Consider the following 18,880-nt stretch of genomic DNA (forward strand, 5'->3'; position numbering starts at 1 on the left):
GATGTAGAAGGGAGAAGAGATCGATTCCTTCCTTCTCAGGTTGCAAGGGATTCATGATCAGTTGACTTTCGTGGGGTCTACACCAGATCCTGAGTTCATGGTCAGGACTGCCCTAAATGCAATCACTGAGGACTGGGAGACTTTTGTCCAAAGTATCTTGGGCAGAGTGACTCTCGCCAGTTGGGAGGAGATGTGGGCAACTCTTCGACAAGAAGAGCTCAGGAGGATGACAAAGCCATGGATTAGTGGCAAGAGAGCCCGGGTCAAGGAGGAGGAGGAGGAGGATGCAACTATCGCATCGTCAGGACAACAAGGGCAGCAGAAGAGAAAGAAGAAGGACATAACCAAGGTTAGATGCTTCAACTGTGGGGAATTGCGATATTATGCCACTCAGTGTCCTCAAAAGAAGGGCAAGGGGGAGGCTTCTGACTCGAAGGCTGCTCCAGCGGAAACTGACAAGGAAGGAGAGGATGACGATTGTGCCATGAGTGCTCATGCACCTTTTGAGAAGAGGTGGGGCAACAAAGAGTTAGTAGTCGAGAGGACTACATGAGAATGGGCAAGATACTTGAGGTGCCTAAACTCTTGGATCACATACAGCTATGAGAGCCCTTAACGACAGTAGCAAAATGACGGGTTTCGGTTGGAGTGAGGTGTGATGGAGCGACAGTGGCATTGCTAGAGTGCTAAAGTTTGAGGCAATGCAGTGGATGTTGTAGTAGTGCGAGAGGCATAAAGCAATTTGCAGCAGCGCAGTAGCAACAAAGGGTCAACATAAATTAGCAACAGAGGTTGCTTCAGCATCATGAGGCATCCAGACTCACCAGCATGTTAGTGTTTGGGTGAGGTTTCAATTACTTACTTCTCTGTAACTGAGTTGCAGTGCAGCAGTTAGCAGTGGCAGTGCTAGTAACATAGCAGATGCAACGTTTGAGAGGGAGTTGTAGTACAGGTGCAGCAATGGCAGTGTCATGGATAGCAGTACAATAGGAACAACAACACAATCTTGGTGGCAACAACAGTGCGGAAGGAGATGCTTAAGAAGTAGAGCAGCATGTAGTTGGGCATTGTTGTTAGAGCACTTTCCTCGCTAAGAGGGAGTGTTAGCTTTGGTAGCATTGGAAGTGCTCTTGCCTTGAAAATTGGTGGAGAGGATAAGGCACATGAGTTCTAAAAAACCCAGAAACCATTTGTTGAAATTCCACCTGGATTTTATTTTATTAAAATAATTAATATTTTTAATGGGGTCCCTAAGTCTAAACTTAGGAAAACTAAAATATTAAGGGGTATTAATCAAAATATGGGTGAGAATGATCTAGAAGGCGGATCAAGTCATGTTTTAATCTTAACCATTGATTGGAGACTTAATCTCGGCCGTTGATTCATCAACAGGAAAAGTATAAGAGGAGGCTTGAGGGTTAGTTGGAGATACACTAAGAGGTCAAAGAGTTCGATTTTTTTGGGGCGTGGTTCGCTGAGAAAGTCGAGCTAAGTGATCTGAGTTGTAGTGAGAGGGGCAGTTTGGCAAAGGGACTTCAGTCCAAGGCCGAAGATACATAGCAGAGAGGCAGAGCAACATCAGGAGAAACAATGCAGCTCCAGAGAGGGAGACTCAGAAGCTAGAGGGCTTGACGCAGACCCTTAGAGGCAGCGATGGGGTTTTCTGTGGGGCAGAGAGAGCAACAGTTCAACATATCGACTTCTAAGCAAGGGAGACTCACTGGGAGGGTGACACAGCTCCTAGAGGAGGTGACGCAGTTCCAGTGCAGAGCTTGGAGTAGCCATCGCTGCCCAGCACTAGGAACAACAATTGTCATCTGTGGGGTTTGATCATCTAGTTGCTGTAATTGTCAGAATATCTATCTCTGGATAGAGGTACTTTTGTCAGGTTTATTCTCTATTGGGTGAGCTAGATTTGGCACCCTAGTTGTATTCATAAATTTGCTTAATAATACAAACCCTCTATACATTGCACCGATTTTCCCGTATTGGGTTTTTCTGGGGAGGATTGTCCAAAAATAACGATGTCCCTTGTGTGATTGTCTAAGTTTATTTCAGTTCATGATCTGTATGTATGTGTAGTCTGCATTAGCGTTTTCATCGATGTTTAAATATTTAAATAACTTGTTGAATGTAAAGAACAAGTAGGAGATATAAACCAGTGATTGCAGTAGGATTTGTGATCTGTAGATTCAGAAATTTTCATAGAACTGCACAAACCCTCTTGGGTTTCGACTTGCTGCCTCCTGCGGCTTTTCGATTTCCCCTTCTACACAACGCTGGGGTTTTTGCTTCTGCTCTTCTTGTCTCACCTGTACTAGCTTCGATACCATGTGAAAATTCCACAACCAGAATCCCTACTGCAACAAACTGATGTTACTTCTCCTACTTGTTTTAATCATGTAAGTTATTATTGTGTTCTATGGTAAATATCGGAGCAAATACATCTGTAGCCTTCACTTAATTAACATATATGCGGAAACAAAATACTGAGCAAGAAAGAAAAATACAACACATAGTACACAGTTATTTTTGGACAAATAGTCCCCGGAAGACATAATACAGGAAAACTGGTGTAGCAACTCTGAGGTTTTATTATTATGCAGGAGAAATTCTGAGTACAATTCTAGGATACTCAACTACCAATCCAATATAGAGAGAATACTGAACAAAAGACTGGTGTAATGATATCACCTTGTCACTAGAGAATCAGTGACTGATCTTGCTACTCTGGAGGCTCTACGTCACCGTTTGCGTGTCCTATGTGCAGAACTGCATCACCCTAGGCAGCTTCTGCATCACCCCTCTTGGGTATTACGTTGCCTCTCCTTTGGATCCTCTGCTGGCTGAGAAATTGACTTTCTGCCTTCCAGACTCACACCTTGGCTTCTGGTAGCTGAACTTCGACTTCCCTCAGCAGGAACTCGACTTCTCCTCAAGGACTGCGCTGCCTCTGTGTCAGCACTGCATAGGCCAACGCCAGCCTTCGTCTGGACATCTTTATGTTCTTCCTCTGCTTGGTACTCTCTGAAATTCCTTCTCCCAGATTCTCACTGCCACTTTGCTGCAAGATCTCCTCAATCGATTCTCGTCTTGAGAACTTCTCAGTTGAGAAAATCGATTTTCTCAATCTCTTTGTGTGTTTTCCAAATGACCCTCAAGCCCCTTCTTATATCTTGCTATTGGACAACCAACGGTCTAGATTAATTCATAATTAAAGGCTCAGATCATTTTGGGTTGATCCATGGCTTTTTCTAGAAGTTTCACCCCTGATTAGATTAATACCCATTAATATTTTAATTTTCCTGAGCTTAGACTGAGGAACCCCATTAAAAATATTAATTATTTTAATAAAATCACTTATGGGTGGAATTTCCCAAAACGCTTTCTGGGTTCTTTGGAATACCTGCGCCCAGGCCTCCCTGCCAAATTTGAGGCTTAGAGCATATCTGATGCTATTCCAAATGAACATAGTCCACATATTTTGATGCATGTTTTCTCACTGGAGAATGTCCTTGCAGTGTGTTCTCAGTTGTGAATGATTTTCTATATATTTGGAGGCCATATGGACCACTTGACAATGTTACAACTAGATCATGCAAGACATTGGGGATGGTGGAGCATTTTCACAATAATTGATAACTAATCTGTCATTGAGGTTGCTTTTTATGCATTTTCACATTCCTTGAGGCATATTTGCATTCTTGGAGGTATGATCATCTTCATGTACAACATACACATTTTACAACATATGTTCTACATTTTGGAGGCAGGATCATCTTCATGGACACGTTTTTACATCTACAACACTTGTTCTACATGTTTGGAGGCATGATTGTACATGTTGGCGTTACTTATCTAGCACTTGGATGGAACACCACTCATATAATGAGGACATGTGGCATTCTAAACCAACTTCAAAGATAGAGCCTTCCAACATTCTAGGCCAATTGTGGGTAACGTATGGCACATATATTCCTGAAAGGAGGCCTTGAAGCCAAAATAGTGTAGCATCCCCCTTAGGTCTAGAAAGGGATTCTAATAGATTATTTATGAGGTATTATACCAAATTGATGGAGATATCCCTCTTAAAATTTTTAGAGTGTCACAAACGCTAAGTAAAAGCAATTGTTTAAGGGGATGTCTAGCTTGATGAGGTGACACTTGAACCTTTTGACCTATTCAAAGATCAAACAAAGGCTGATTGGTGCAGCATCCCTCTTCTAAAGGCATCTAGACATTTCGAATTGATAATTTATTATATGTAGTGTTGCAAGGGGAACCTATAAAAGATGTCTCCCTATCACTTGCAGTGTGTGTTTTCATTGTGGAGAAGATCCCTATACTATTGAGCTGTAATCAATAATATCTTGTACATGTTTGGAGCTTATTGAGGAAATATTCAGGGCTGTCATCATCTATTATAAGGATGCTATTGTATCTTTCTCTCCTCTCTCCCATGCTGTGAATATTGCTTCCATCTTAGGGTTTATCTTAAGCATTAGAGGTTTGAAAAGAGATTCTTTTGCCCCCCTTCAAGACCCTAATTTCAGATTTGATTTATGTTATGTACCCTGTCTGTTATCCTTAATAAAATGCCATCTTGTACTTCATTTTTCAAATCTTCCTTTTGTGTATTAATGTATCTTTGCAGGCAAGGGAGGAAAAGCTATTGACAGATTTAAGTTTTTATCATTCTCTTCTCCCTTTAGGTTGAATTGTGAGGCTGCCATTGTAGATCTTTGGTGTATTATTCTTGCCTGTAGGTATTTCACCTATTTTGGGGGATTGTATTTGGTTAAGGAAGAAGGATTTGGCTGTGATCTATCGATGCTCTCATGCCTTGTAATCAGATCTGTTAATGAAGGAGTTGCTAGCTCTCTATTCATCTTTGAAGGTTGTCATGTTGTTTTTTTTGCATTGATGGTTGCATGGCACAGTAGTTGATGTTTATTGGAGGTGAATGTGTGCCTTTATGAGCAATTCCTTTATTTGCACTTTAATCCGGCTGATGTAATTGGACAGTTTATTGTTCATAACGATTCTGATTTCTCCACTGCAATTAAAGCTTATTTGTCATTTTGCTTCCCTGACTCCATAGCCCATAGGATCATGCACTTGTCTTCTTCAATTCCTTTAAATTTATATTGTAAAATCTTATAACAGTTTACTTCACTAATCTGATTTTCAGATCTGAATGAATGAACAGATTAGTGATTTTATCTAGAAGGAATCCCCATCTAATGGGAGCCAATGGGAGCCAACATTATCCACTTTGAACGAGGCTACCTTATACACAGCTGATGGCATAACAGAGGTGAATTAAATGCTACACGATATTGTGCATAACATAGGTTTCTGGATCTCTGCCTCTGGGGAACTAAGATGACCTTGTCGAAATGGAACTTCCCCTGTTATAACTGGTGTATGTAGAGTCCTATTCTTTAGAAAGTGGTGAGACAGGTTGCTTCTTCCTCCCCCAAATTGATATAGCCTTGTGCTGGAGGTGAGCTGGCCTAATTTGAGGAGGGTGATAACTGAAGTGACAATGGGGTGATGTTCCTGTGCTCCCCTAGGGTTTGTACTTGATGATTCGACTTATCTTTTGAAGTGATTGTTTTATAGGTAACATGGACCATGATTGATCCTATTATCTGTGTATAGCCTTTAGTGGGTCCTGCTTTAAAACATCAAATTAAAATCTTAAGAAGCATAATATATTTGAAAACCTTTGTCATGGCAACTTCTAAGTTCTCACATTCAGTGTTGCAAAACTTGGATTTGGCAAAAAATCTGTGGTGTTTATAAACTCAGTAAATAGGCAAAGTCAGTAAAAAATTGGCAAAACCTGGGAAGGATAAACTCATACCTGAAGTATTTGCAAAAATAGGTTAACCTGAAAAACTCTGAAAAATATGGGAGAAATTGGGATTTTTGCAACACTGTCAAATCTCAAAAGGTCAAAAATTTGCCACCCCACAATTGACATTTCTACATGTGCCTGTACCCATGTGACATGTTGGTGAAAGATCTTGCTAATGGCTCTTCCATTCTTGACATTAAATTCAATATATAGTCTGTTTATTTCCTTTCAAATCATTGATGAAATAACTTGCATTTAAGATTTTGAAACTTGGCTATAACATTTGTCTTGTCTTTTGTGGATTCAGTCAGCATTGGAGTTTGGCAATTATCAGTATTCCTGCCAGAGAAGATGAAGATGGTCCCATTATTCTTCATTTGGACTCATTGGGTTTACATACTAGTCGGACCATCTTTGAAAATATTCGGAGGTGTGGTTTGGTCATATTCCTGTTTATTATTGTTTCTTGAGACTCTGATTGATAATATGGAAGATTGTATGTTAGATAAATTATTTGAATTATGTAGTTTGATCATATTATCAGTGAGTTATCTCTAGTCCAAGGTTCATTTTGCATTGCTGGCATTATAATATTTTTGTACACATTTATCACGAAGATTAGTAGGTCAGATTGATTTCATCATGTATAAAATCTTCTATGGGACGCATTCTATAAAGGGCTTCCCATGAAGGGTCAACTTTCCTGAGGGCTAGAATTGTTCTCAGGAGTAATGAAACTATATAATAATATCCAGGAAGTAGAAATCCACCAAGTACCATATTGTCTGATCTTTAGACACAGTTTCCTACTTGCTTTTCTGAGATGAACCTTTTGATAGTGTTGTGCTCAAACTCTCACCTAAGGGGACAAGTTCTAACCACAGCAGGATGGCCAAGAAGCAACACTAAGGTAAGACAGATGCTGTCACCTTGGTGGCCTTGCCTCTCATTTTAAGGTCGAGGGTGTCCCTAATGGTCAGGCTAAGGTAGGTTGTGTAGTGAAGAAGGGAGGCTCTTCTAACTTGGCTTGACAAGAGACTGCGTCAATGAAAATATCAACACTGGTATAACAAAAGCAGGCTTTAGGCATGTGTGAATAGAATGTCAAATTATCATGAGCAAGGACAAGATGTTTTCAATTTAGAGGAGCAATGCTTGCTTGATATATTGTGTTTGGAAATGAAATGAAACTAAATGAAATTATTGTATACCATGAGATTTTTGTTCAATGAAAAGGGATTGTAACATTTCAGACATGGTTTGATTCTTTAACCATAGATTAAGAGTGACGATAAGAGCATACATGAAGTTTCAATGATAAACCACGGAATTACCAAATGCTGAATGTAATGGAACCATAGATAAAAATTCCAATAAAAATTGTATTGAATGGTGGAGGTAGAGTCATATCAGTTATCAAATGTTTACTTTTAGATGCAAGCTTATAGACACTTCTTTTACAGTGTTATGTCGAGGTGCTTGACAAGCATGTCAACAAGTCACTCCTTTGAAATGTCACTGTTATTTCAAATCAAATCTTGAGGACAGTGAGTCTAAACAAGAGAATTAGCATTCGTCAAACATTTGCTCTTACTTTTGTTACCCACCAGCCCATGGGTAACCCCGAAGAGATATTTTTCGTCATTTCGATCCATCTTGCTTTCCAGTGGCCCCACTTCGATCCACAGATAGCCACTCAATTGCCTATCAGCCACTCTCCAGTCAGTGATTTCTTTCATCTAGTTGGTTCACTCAATGAAAGTGTGTCTTCAAATGTCAGGAACACTAACCATTTTTGTATCAAATACTTTCATTTAATGGTTTAAGGAATTCTAGTTTGAATGACTGGCTAAATTGGATAATTGACCACTGTCAGCTGTATCCTTATTCCTCTGTTTCACCTTGGTGGTTATTTTCAGCCCCTATGTCATGTCCCCATTTTTATTCTCCTTGATAGTACAATTAGGGTGGATTTCTAGGGCAGGGGATGGCCAAGTCAGTGGAGCAGGTTTATGTCATCAGGGGTCCCAATGGACTTTTGAGGAGTTTTTATGAGATTTGATGGCATTCGCTTGGGATATTCCATCATTTGCACAGTCTGCCTTTCGTTCTGTCGCATTTCGACAACTTTCAAAAATCAACGTTATTATTGGGCATAACTTAATTAATTATGCTCGAGGTGGCATTCTAGGTAGATTAATTGATGGAACACCTCAGTGTAATAGCTCATTGGAACCGGAATGAGAAGATCTACATGATGGGATGCTGAGAAGAGACTTCCAATGGCCAAAGAGAGTATGGTGGGCAATTTTCCATTTTCCTTAGTTAAAAATGACTTTAATTAGTCATTTAATTAAGGAAAAATAATTAATTGGAGAAAAGGGGCCAAAAGTGACTTAATTGAAATAAAATAAGATTAAAAGGTCACTTGATAAAGTCAATGGAGGAGCTTTTGGAATAATAATAAAAAAATAAAGTAAGATGCTTCTAGAGGCTTGGAGATCTATCCATGAGATCTATAAAAGAGGAGAAGGTCATTTGGAGACATCTTGGTTTTGATATTTCTTTTTGTATGAGAGGTTGGAAACCCGGTTCTCTACTCCATTGGTAGCCTCAGGACGAAAACCCTTAGGTGATTTAGAGAGATCGGGCGAGCACCCATCTCCCCTTGGTGGATTCATTCAAAATCCATAGGTGTAGTGATTTCTTGTTTCAGTTTGGAGGCTGACATTAGCATTATTATCTCAGAGGGCTATTCCCAACTATTGTATTGGCATCTATTTCTATATAATAAAGCTGGATTTTGTTGCTACATTTCTCATTGTTCTTCATGTTGCGATCCTTTAATGAGATTTTCATGCAAATTAATCGGTTCATTGTTTTTATCTATTTGGGTTTTTACATGGCAATCTTCTGTAAGTGAATGAAATTTTTATGTGAAGGGTTTGTTCCAAATTTTCTTCATTTGGGACACTACAGTGGTATCAGAGCTAGTGTTCTTGCTAACCTGAGGGTTTATTATAGATCAATTTTGAAGACCTAGACTGAGGGTTTCAAAGGATTATCAAGTGATTCACCAAGTGCCGAAAAGAAGGCTATCTGCTAAAGAATAATTGTTCATTTTTTCTGGCATGCCATTCCTCAGAAAACCAGCCTATTATTCAAAAGCCCCAATCATTTCGCTCAGGGCCAAATTCTGGAAGAAACATCTGTTTTGTGAAATAATTATCTTGTTAGTAAAATTCTTCATTGAATAGGTGATTCATCTATGCATATTATCGCTGATCTCTGGCAAATTTTTGATCGGTAAAAGCAAACCAAGAAATGTAGTCGTGAAGCATGGGAATGTAATTGCAGGTCAAACTGGAGCTGAATATTTAAAATATTACTAAGTGTGTGAGATTCGCAGGACCCTCGACTCCGTGAAATTGCAGGGGAAGCTGAATTAATTCCTTACGCAAGTAGCAATTGTCAGCTGAGTCACATTGACACAAATTGTGGAAACGAACTTTTTCTTTCAGCAGTCATTCATAACGAAGGAGGGGTCGTGTTATCAACCAAACTCGAGCCGCGTTGACTCAGTGAGACCGAGCAGGAAGCTTACGTTGTTGTGCCAGTTTTGTAATCTTTTGCGCTGACAGATAGCGCATTGCCATTGGAGCTTGCTTATCGGAGTTAGTGGTATGGACGATGTAAAATCCCTATCGCAATTGAGTCAAACCGACTGAAAACAACTAAGATCAATTGGATACATTCGACTAATAACTGGGGCAAGTAAACCATTGTCAAGTTAAAACAAAAGTCAGTCGATTTTTTTTTCAGACATTTGAGCTGCTATAATCGTCCACGAGTGTGGTTGCGACAGAATCTAATCATGCCTAGGCCATGTTATTGGCCACCATTGGAGAAACGGACCAGACACGGGAAAGGAAGGTGTGACGCTGTATGTGTTTATAAGAGATCGGGTGCCCCACGTCTTGTAGGTGGGGCCACACATTGATCCGGGTCACAATGATTTCCAGGCCCGCGATAGTGACTAGATCGTAGCCAATTTTCTACGATCTTACGCCCTGTAGAGAACAATCATTAACACATCGATCAAAAGAGACCTAGAATTCTTGGTGCTACATTGGATTCGTTTGTCATTTCAATGGGCAAATCAAAATCCATGTAAATTATGTTGGTGGAGGGGCAGCTACCTGTGCGACTGGGCCCGAAAATGAAGGTGTCGGGCTTGAAAGAAACTATATAGAATTGGTTATGTTGTTCTCTGCACAGAAGTAAACACAGAAGTTGATCGCTACCTTGCTGGACAAAGATTGGACCCATCGCAACAACGAAAATTAATCGAGTCACCTGTAGCTGACCACAACGAGTAGGTATGGAATGGTGCCATGGCTATTAGCAAATGGTTCAACTAGTCGGAGTGCGAAGGGAGTCTTTGAGATCTGAAGTTCAATGGCCAAGGAGTGTGTGGAGACATGTCATGTCCCTTCTCAAACACATTTGTAATAGCGTGTTTCCATAGATTTTTGCACAATTTTGGCTAAGGGAAAGAACCCAACATTTTTGACTTAGGGACTTAGGAGGAAATTCGACTTAATTTGGTTGCTAGTAGAAGGCGGGGGCTACCCACGTGGGAATTCAAATTAGGCCATTCAAATGGTTTGGAGGGAATTCAAAGTGTTGGAGGGAGAGGCCTACATGAGGCATGGAAGGCCAACAAAGATAAAAGGAGGAGACAACTCTCATTTGGATTCATTCTTACACCTTGCAATCAAAATTACTTGACTGTTCGCTCTGCTGTTTAGCTGAGTCAACCGACTGTTTAGCCATGAATCTCTCAAGCGGGAGATTCAACCTCTACTTCGGGGGACCATCCGTGCTTGCCCTAGAGAGGCAGTTCCATAAGTATTTTAGGAGTTCCGGGAATGTGTACAACACTACCATTCAGCGACAACAGGGAGTGCATATTTCTGGCTAGCTGGAGAATACGCAGGGGGAGTTTGGAGCTATCAGTGATCAAGCATTTGTTGGGAGAGTTAGAGCATTGGGAGAGAAACAAAGGGTTAGTATTTCTTGTGAGTTTTGGATCCAACAGAGCCAGAATCCCAGCAGTTCGATTTACAATTACCCAGGGTCTGCGCAGAGAGCCACCACTAGGCTCACGTGGCAGTTGGAGGAAGGAATTGTAGAGTTGGAGATGGCTGGGAGAAGTATGAGATAACTTGGAGGGCCATTTGAGGGGGATTGCTGGAGTTGGGAGAGCAGAGATTGACAGGATTAGTGACAGCAACATAATTCGAAATTGGAGGAGGGCCAAGTTGTGAAAGGTCAATTTTTGAAGGTTGGAACCAAGGGAAACCCTTTCTGGTTTTTTCTGGGTTTTGGGCAAGGATCACACTCCTGATTTTATAGAATTTTCTGGGTAGATCTAAGGGGTCAAATAGAGGATCCAACTTAGTCAGCAGCTAGAGGAGCTAAGGGCAATTTGGGCCAAAATTCTAAGGTCAACATTTGGCCAATTCCTTCATGGGTTTCTCTGGGTTTAGGCCAAGGAGCAAGGAGCTGAAATCTCATAATTTTATGAGCAAAGGAAGTAATGATTCTAGCCCTTCGAAGTCAGCAGACAAAGCAGTTTTATGGGGCCGCGTAGTTCAGTTTGGTGCAACAGTGGTAGCAGCCTTCAGTTCAACATTTTCTCACCTAGGTTTTGTCAAGCTGGTCCATTGATACAAGCCCAGGTGTACCATTCTATTTTACTATTGTATTTTCTCCTGAAGAAGTAATAAAATGGCTCAACAGTTCTCTATTTCCAGTGTTTCCATGGGTGCTCAATGTATATTTCGTTTTTCTGATTGTTGGATTGTTTGCATGCTTTGTATATCACTTACATTCCTATTTAGGATCATTACAAGACAAGGGTTAATGTCTGAGGGTGCTAATATTGGTTATATACTTGTAGTAAATTGTTGTGTATAGCAGAATGTTGAATGTACTTGTCTCGTATGATGTACGTCAAATTGAATTTATGATATGGTCCTTCATCAAATTATATATTCGCTGCGTGTACAAGATGAGATGTACGCTGTGAACCAGAGCTTGAAGATGAGATCACTGTAGATGAGCTGTATGCTGTGAATCAGAGCTTGAAGATGAGATCACTGTTCAATTTTCAGGAAGTATGAAATAGTGTGGCAGTGAAATAGGGGTGAGTTGCTGTGGACAATACGAGATGTGAATCTACTGAGGGCCAAGCAACGTATGAACTAGAAACTATAGCTTCGAAACACTGGTAAGAATTGCACAAAATTCAGAGTGAGGAGGTTGTAGATTTTTTTGAACATGGCATTTTACCAGGTTCCTTTTTCACCAAGTATTCATGGATTTCTCCTTGCTGGTAGCTTGTAAAGCTCTCTTGATGCTTCATATTATTTGATCTCATGCTTGGTATTAAGCCTAGTTGTTACTGCTGTTAGAGTTTAGTCAGTTAGTGAGTATGATACCTGTTAGTGAGGGTTATCATGAGCAAATTTGGGTTGAGTTAAGGGTTTAGACAGAGTTGTGCCAAAGTATAATTTGTTGGAAATTGTCAATACACTTGTATTGTAATATACCCTGTGTTGTCATGTCTCTAAAGTAGAAGTATACGCTGGTATGCTACTACCCAAGCATTCATGTATTATCATGAAATATGTCATGAGCTGAGTCTTGCTTGAGTATGATCTCAATATTGTATACTGCTAGGATTTGCCATTGTGTAATGTCGCTTCCTAAATTATTTTGGAACAAGATTAATTCTACATTTTGGGGCCAATTTTGGAGGTGATGGGGCTGATTCGATTTTATTAGGAGGCTAGACTTAGTAGAAGTTATTTTGATGTAGTTAGGTTAAATGTGGGGGCCACCCACACTAGGAGAATACACGTTCCCTAGTTCGATTTGCATGGAGGGGAAATTGATGTTTAAGCAAGGGATCCACGATGGAGGGAAAATGGAGGGAAAAGTGCTCCACGAAATCTATATAAGGAAGGAAACGCTCCTCATTTCATCAACTTTTGACATATTGAAATCAATCTTAGTTGCTCGAGCTGCTTAGCCGGGTTACTGTGCTGTTTAGCACGCGAGTGTCTCTGAGTGGAGATCTCAACCCTTGCTTCGGTGGACTTTGAGTGCCAGCCCTAGGAGGGAGTTCTACTTTGTTCCAAGTTGTACCAGCAGCAGTGAGTCGAGTTGCAACAACAAGAAGTCGAGTTACAACAGCAAGGGGAAGTAACAACAAGGAGGCCGAGTTACAACCACAGGGAAAGGAGCAGCAAAAGGGTCGAGTTACAAAAACAGAAAAATAGAAGCAGGAGGGTTGAGTACAGCAGCAGGAGGCTGCGTAACAGCAAGGAGGTTGAGTTCCAGCAGCAGGGAGAATAGCAACAACACAGAGCAGTGAGAGTAACAACAACGCAAAACCGAGTTACAACCACAATGAAAGGAGCAACAAGAGGCCAAGTAACAACAAGGAGGATGAGTTCCAACAATAGGGAGAGTAGCAGTGGCGCAAATAGGGAGAATAACAGCAACGCAAAACAGGGAGAGTAACAACAACGCAGAACAAGGAGTGTAACAACAACATAGGGGCTGTGCAATCTTTGGAGTGAAATTCATTGGGGCAACATTATCCCGGGGATTTTGAAACTGGGGAGATGGGAGATGACTTGGATGGAGGAGGAGGATTGCTGGAGTTGGGAGTGCAGAGATTGACGGGAGTAGTCACAACAACATAATTCGTATTTGGAGGAGGGCCAATCTTTGAAGGGTCAATTTTTGAAGGTTGGAACCAAGGGAAACCCTTTCTGGGTTTTTGGCAGGGAGTGCGCTCCTAATTTTATAGAACTTTCTGGCCACTTTAGAGTGGAAAAATCAGGGGGCGAAGTCAGGCAACAATGTAGTTTTGGAGCAGCAACGCAGTTTTCTGGAGGAGCTAGTTATTGCAGCTGTGGGCTTTCTGGCATTCGTCACCTGGTGCTTGTAGCTTGCCATTGAGACAAGCCCAAGTGCACCACTTCCACATTATTGTACTTTCCTCCCAGGTTATAATAAAATGGCTCCGCTGATGGTTATTCCTGGACTTTTTATGGGTGCACTGAATGTTTAAATTGTATGGTGTTGTTTTTATTGTTTGCTTTGCACAACATTATTTTTCCTAGTTTGGAACATTATAGTGGTATCAGGGCATGATCTTGGCCCAGTTGTGGGAAGCTAGCCAGAAGATCATGGAAGATTTGGGTATGAGTGCACAATGACGGGTGGAACAGGAGACAAACCCATGGCTCAAGGGAAATCCAGTATGCAGAAATTCTAGGGTAGAATTCATTGGGACAATGAGAATTTGGCTCAGTTGAGGAAGGCGACAAACCAAACCCATCTTCACCCTTACAACAGAGACGTTAGAGGTGAGCAGGCCGTGGGGGTGTAGCCATCTACATCATGTGGGGAATGTCGACCAGATCAGGGCACTAGATCTCCTGAAAAGGAGTAGGTAGGGCAGAGACAGTTAGAGGGTGAGACCAGGGGGCGCTGGTGGAGACCCGACTTTAGATATTAGGAGCCCGAGGAGGAGGTTGAGTAGGATGTTGAGAGCCCATAGGATGGTGAGAAGCACATTGATATACCCGATGTGGCACAAGAGTCACGTTTATTAGAGACTTCTTTGATAGCCCCAGTTGACAACTTGGTGGAGAGGATAGAACCTACACACATAGAGCCATCTATTGAGGGGTTGCCACCCATGGAAGAGATGCCAACAGTGGCTGAGGTATCTGAAGCCGTGAGCAAGTTTACTGGTGATAGATGCTCGCGACGGTTCCATCAGTTTTAGGCCGAACTTCTAGCATTAAAAAGGAAGGCCACATTAGTACGAGAAGCTATTCTACAATAGAACGAGGAACTGGAGGGCATGCGAGTGGTTTGTGCAGAGTCCACGACCAAATTGACTCACATTGGGGAGCGGTTGGATTCTTTACTGGTGTAGCTAGAGTGCACGTTGGGGTGTGAGAGCAGCCCTCTATGTGCATACATAGACGGGGTTGGCAACACTATTAGGTTACCTTTTCCCATTAGACAGAGAGAGACAAAGCTACCTAGTCAGATTTCATGTGTTGACCAGGATAGCGGGATGAGATATTCAGAGTTGCACAGGGTGCAACATTTGTCTGTTGGGGTTGTTCTATGTGCATGAGTTTGTGCAGGAGGTCGATGGCGAGAGATTCTGAGTTGGTACCTTGTGGAGTGGGCTATGGAGATGGTGGTAGACCTTGGTGTAGCTCAACAGGAGCTTCCAGGCACTGGGGATACCGGTAGCCTAGACTGGCATTGGGTTCCGGGTGGGGCTACCTATCATTTCCCAGGTATGCCGGTTGACTACAACCGGGATGGTGCAGTTGACCTAGCAGTTGAGTGTGCACTTTTGCTAGGGGAGTTGCAATCAACACCTGTGGCCGATTAGTTTATGGACAAACTCTTTTGGTTTTCTTGGTATGGCATTTGTACACGTGATAATTGGGTGATCAACATACTCTGGCAGGAGTTTGTCGAAGGAGGTGGTGTTAGCAGGCCACCAGACGGTGCCTTATATGGAGCTAGGGACTCTTGACTTTTGTGTAAGGCAGAGAGGAGCAAAGTAGTGGTGGCATCACTGCTGACACATAGGGAGAGAATCACTTCTTGGATCCCTCAGGGGGGATTTGGAGAGAAGATCCATTCATCGACGAGCATATTGATGCGATGGTGGAGGTGATGATACTGATCAGGTGTGGCCTGACACGTAGAGACATAGCTCTAGTCCCTCACATCCAGGGAGGTGTGGTAGCATCTAGCGTTGAGCAGTGGTTTACAGGTCGGCATGGAGATGCATGGTGGTGTGCCATAGTGTGTTGGACTATGTTGTGGAGTGGGAGTGCCTCACATCGCATTGAGTACATGCGGGGAGTGACAGGTGCAGTGACATAGGCGGGAAGCAGGAGGGTAGAAGAGGGCATAGTTGTAGCCGAGGGTATCCATCGTTGTATAGAGGTAGGCTGTCATGTACAGTTGCATGTCCAGGAGTGTTGGGGTGACCAGTGGTATTCAGGGGCGTATGGTGCTGCACAACGAGGTCTTGGAGTGTTGCCTCCAGGGACACCCATGGACAGAGACACTGGGCATACCTTTGGGTGTAGTTCACCCAAGATCGATGGTGACACAGATGAGCGATACTTGATGGTATCCGCAGGGACTCACACGCCTGACCCTCTTCTACATCACTTACAGAAACATGTGATCTGGTTGTTGTCCTTTGACACTTTGGGCACGAATAGCAGGGACGAGGAGCTCACCCGAGATGTTTGGATGACACTTGGTGCGCTAGAGGAGAGACTTCTTAGCGGTGGCATCAGGTCAGTGCGCCGGTTGACAACCACAGGTTGAGGGATGAGGTTATCACCGACAGGGATGGCATATTGTTCATCACTGATCCTATGTCTGGGGAGCTGGTCACAGGGGAGACATGTGCCACTCTTTCCACAGGGCATGTCTGGACCATGCATGAGCAGAGGATACCGTGTATGTTTGAGACAATTATCTGGATTCTCGGTATTGTGTCGGCACATTCTCCATAGGGCGTGTGGCCAAACCAGTAGTGATGGTTGGCAGGAGCAGGCTGGATACACATACCCTGAGTCGATTACAAGTATCGGATACCCATCTATTGGTTGCATTCAGGGGTAGATATTTGGCACACGTGGCTTCTGGCAATCATCGGTACTACACAGTGGTAGGTACAAGGCATATTAGCGCGCATTAGATTATCCCACGATATATGGAGCCTATATATCGATCACATGCAGGGACTAGAGATGAGGCATGGATGGATTTCTGTAGTTGTTAAAGCTATGTTGTAGCAGGTCCAACTAGGAAATGCAGTGATTCAGTTGATAGATTACTCTATCTTGTGATGGTTGGAGTCATGGCAGAGAGTGGTCTAGTTCACTCTGGGGTTGGTACATGGGGGTACATAGTGGCTTTCATTGGATGGCGAGGCAGGCTTTCTTTGTGGCTGCACTGGTTCAGAGTTAGATTTAGATGGGTAGACTTTGGTGTCATGGAGATGTTTTGGAAGGATGTGTCTCGCCTCTATCAGTATTCCACCATTGCGTTCCAGGAGAAGAGGATACTGTCTGCGCGCGATGGGGAGTATGTCATAGTCAAAGTAGCGCAACATCAACATGGTGGCACTACACTGGGATTAGCAGGGAACTCGGGCATCACAGCTCTTCACAGCTCAATAACCCTTAGGGATGCATTGGCTACTATAGGGGGAGATCATACAGATCTTCCATTGGGCTTTAGCGAGTCATTGATGGAGCAGAGGACTTTTGGAACTTGCACTGAGCAAGGTAGTGAGTGGAGCGAGGGGAGCTTCATGTTGGACAAGATGGCCTGGGATTCTGGTATTGAAGCATTCTTTCATATCAGGACACTGCAGAGGCCAAGGACGATTTAGTGGCACATCTGGGACCCTGGCACATTTTGCAGTGATAGGGGGGAGTAACAAATAGAGAGGATGCTTGTTCAAACATTGCCTGAGGACAAGTGATTTTTGGTGCATTGGAGGAGCTTGCCAGATGAGGGTTCTACTTGGGAGGGCGAGCACATACTTGAGCATCCAACAATGAAGTTGCTTGGGGACAAGCAACATTTGGGAGGGGAGGACTGTAATGTCCCTTCCTAAATTATTTTGGAACAGGATTAATTTCTACATTTTGGGGCCAATTTTGGAGGTGATGGGGCCCATTCGATTTTATTAGGAGGCTAGACTTAGTAGAACTTATTTCGATGTAGTTAAGTTACACGTGGGGGCCACCCACACTAGGAGAATACACATTCCCTAGTTCGATTTGCATGGAGGGTAAATCGATGGTTAAGTAAGGGACCCATGATGGAGGGAAAATGGAGGAAAAAGTGCTCCACGAAATCTATATAAGCAAGGCAACTCTCATTTCATCATCTTTTAACATATTGGACTCAATCTTTAGTTGCTCGAGCTGCTTAGCTTAATTACTGTGTTGTTTAGCACACGAGTGTCTTTGAGCGGAGATCTCAACTCTTGCTTCAGTGAACTTTGAGTGCTAGCCCTAAGAGGGAGTTTTACTTCATTCCAAGTCGTACCTGCAACAGTGAGTCGAGTTGCAACAACAAGAAGTCGAATTACAACATCAAGGGGAAGTAACAACAAGGAGGTCGAGTTATAGCTACAGGGAAAGGAGCAGCAGAAGGGACGAGTTATATCAATAAGAAAGTAGAAGCAGGAGGGACGAGTTACATCAATAAGAAAGTAGAAGCAGGAGGGCCGAGTAACAACAGGGAGGTTAAGTTCTAGTAGTAGGGAGAGTAGCAGCGCAGAGCAGGGAGAGTAACAACAATGCATAATCGAGTTACAATCGCAGTGAAAGGAGTAGCAGGAGGCTGAGTAACAATGAGGCTGAGTTCCAACCGCAGGGAGAGTAGCAACAACACAGAATAGGGAGAGTAATAACAACGCAGAACAGGGAGAGGAACAACAACGCAAAACAGGGAGAGTAACAACAACGCAGAACAGGGATAGTAACAACAGCGCAGGGGTTGCACAGTCATTGGAGTGAAATTCGTTAGGGCAACATTATCCCAGGCATTTTGAAGCTGGGGAGCTGAGAGATCATTTGGAGGGCCATTTGAGGAGGATTGTTGGAGTTGGGAGTGCAGAGATTGACAAGAGCAGTCACAACAACAAAATTCGTATTTGGAAGAGGGCCAAGCTGTGAAGGGTCAATTTTTGAAGGTTGGAACCTGTTATCACCAAAATAGGACCCTAATAGGCTGCTGATCAGACTATCTCAGTATAACTATTTCAAACCAATCTTTTAGCTAAGGCTTAGCCTCCTTAGCCTGAGAGGGCTCTCTCAAAGGGTTAATGATATTGATTAAAGATATGGATAGATGGCTAACTCT

At 42.6% G+C, this 18,880-nt stretch overlaps 1 protein-coding gene across 9 annotated transcripts in view; it reads left to right on the forward strand.

Moving 5' to 3' along the window:
- Nucleotides 1-18,880, forward strand: part of LOC149141933 (uncharacterized) — a 446,950-nt gene that overhangs the window by 194,317 nt on the left and 233,753 nt on the right. For all 9 annotated transcript variants that reach the window (XM_089446268.1, XM_089446276.1, XM_089446274.1 and 6 more), the window contains one exon: nucleotides 6,171-6,293. In XM_089446268.1, the coding sequence (XP_089302394.1) occupies nucleotides 6,171-6,293 (123 nt within the window). The remainder of the gene's footprint in view (nucleotides 1-6,170; nucleotides 6,294-18,880) is intronic.

Source organism: Pinus tabuliformis, chromosome X (assembly GCF_031772625.1).
Source record: "Pinus tabuliformis cultivar Carrire ecotype Pingquan chromosome X, CPIR1, whole genome shotgun sequence".
NCBI lineage: Eukaryota > Viridiplantae > Streptophyta > Pinopsida > Pinales > Pinaceae > Pinus > Pinus tabuliformis.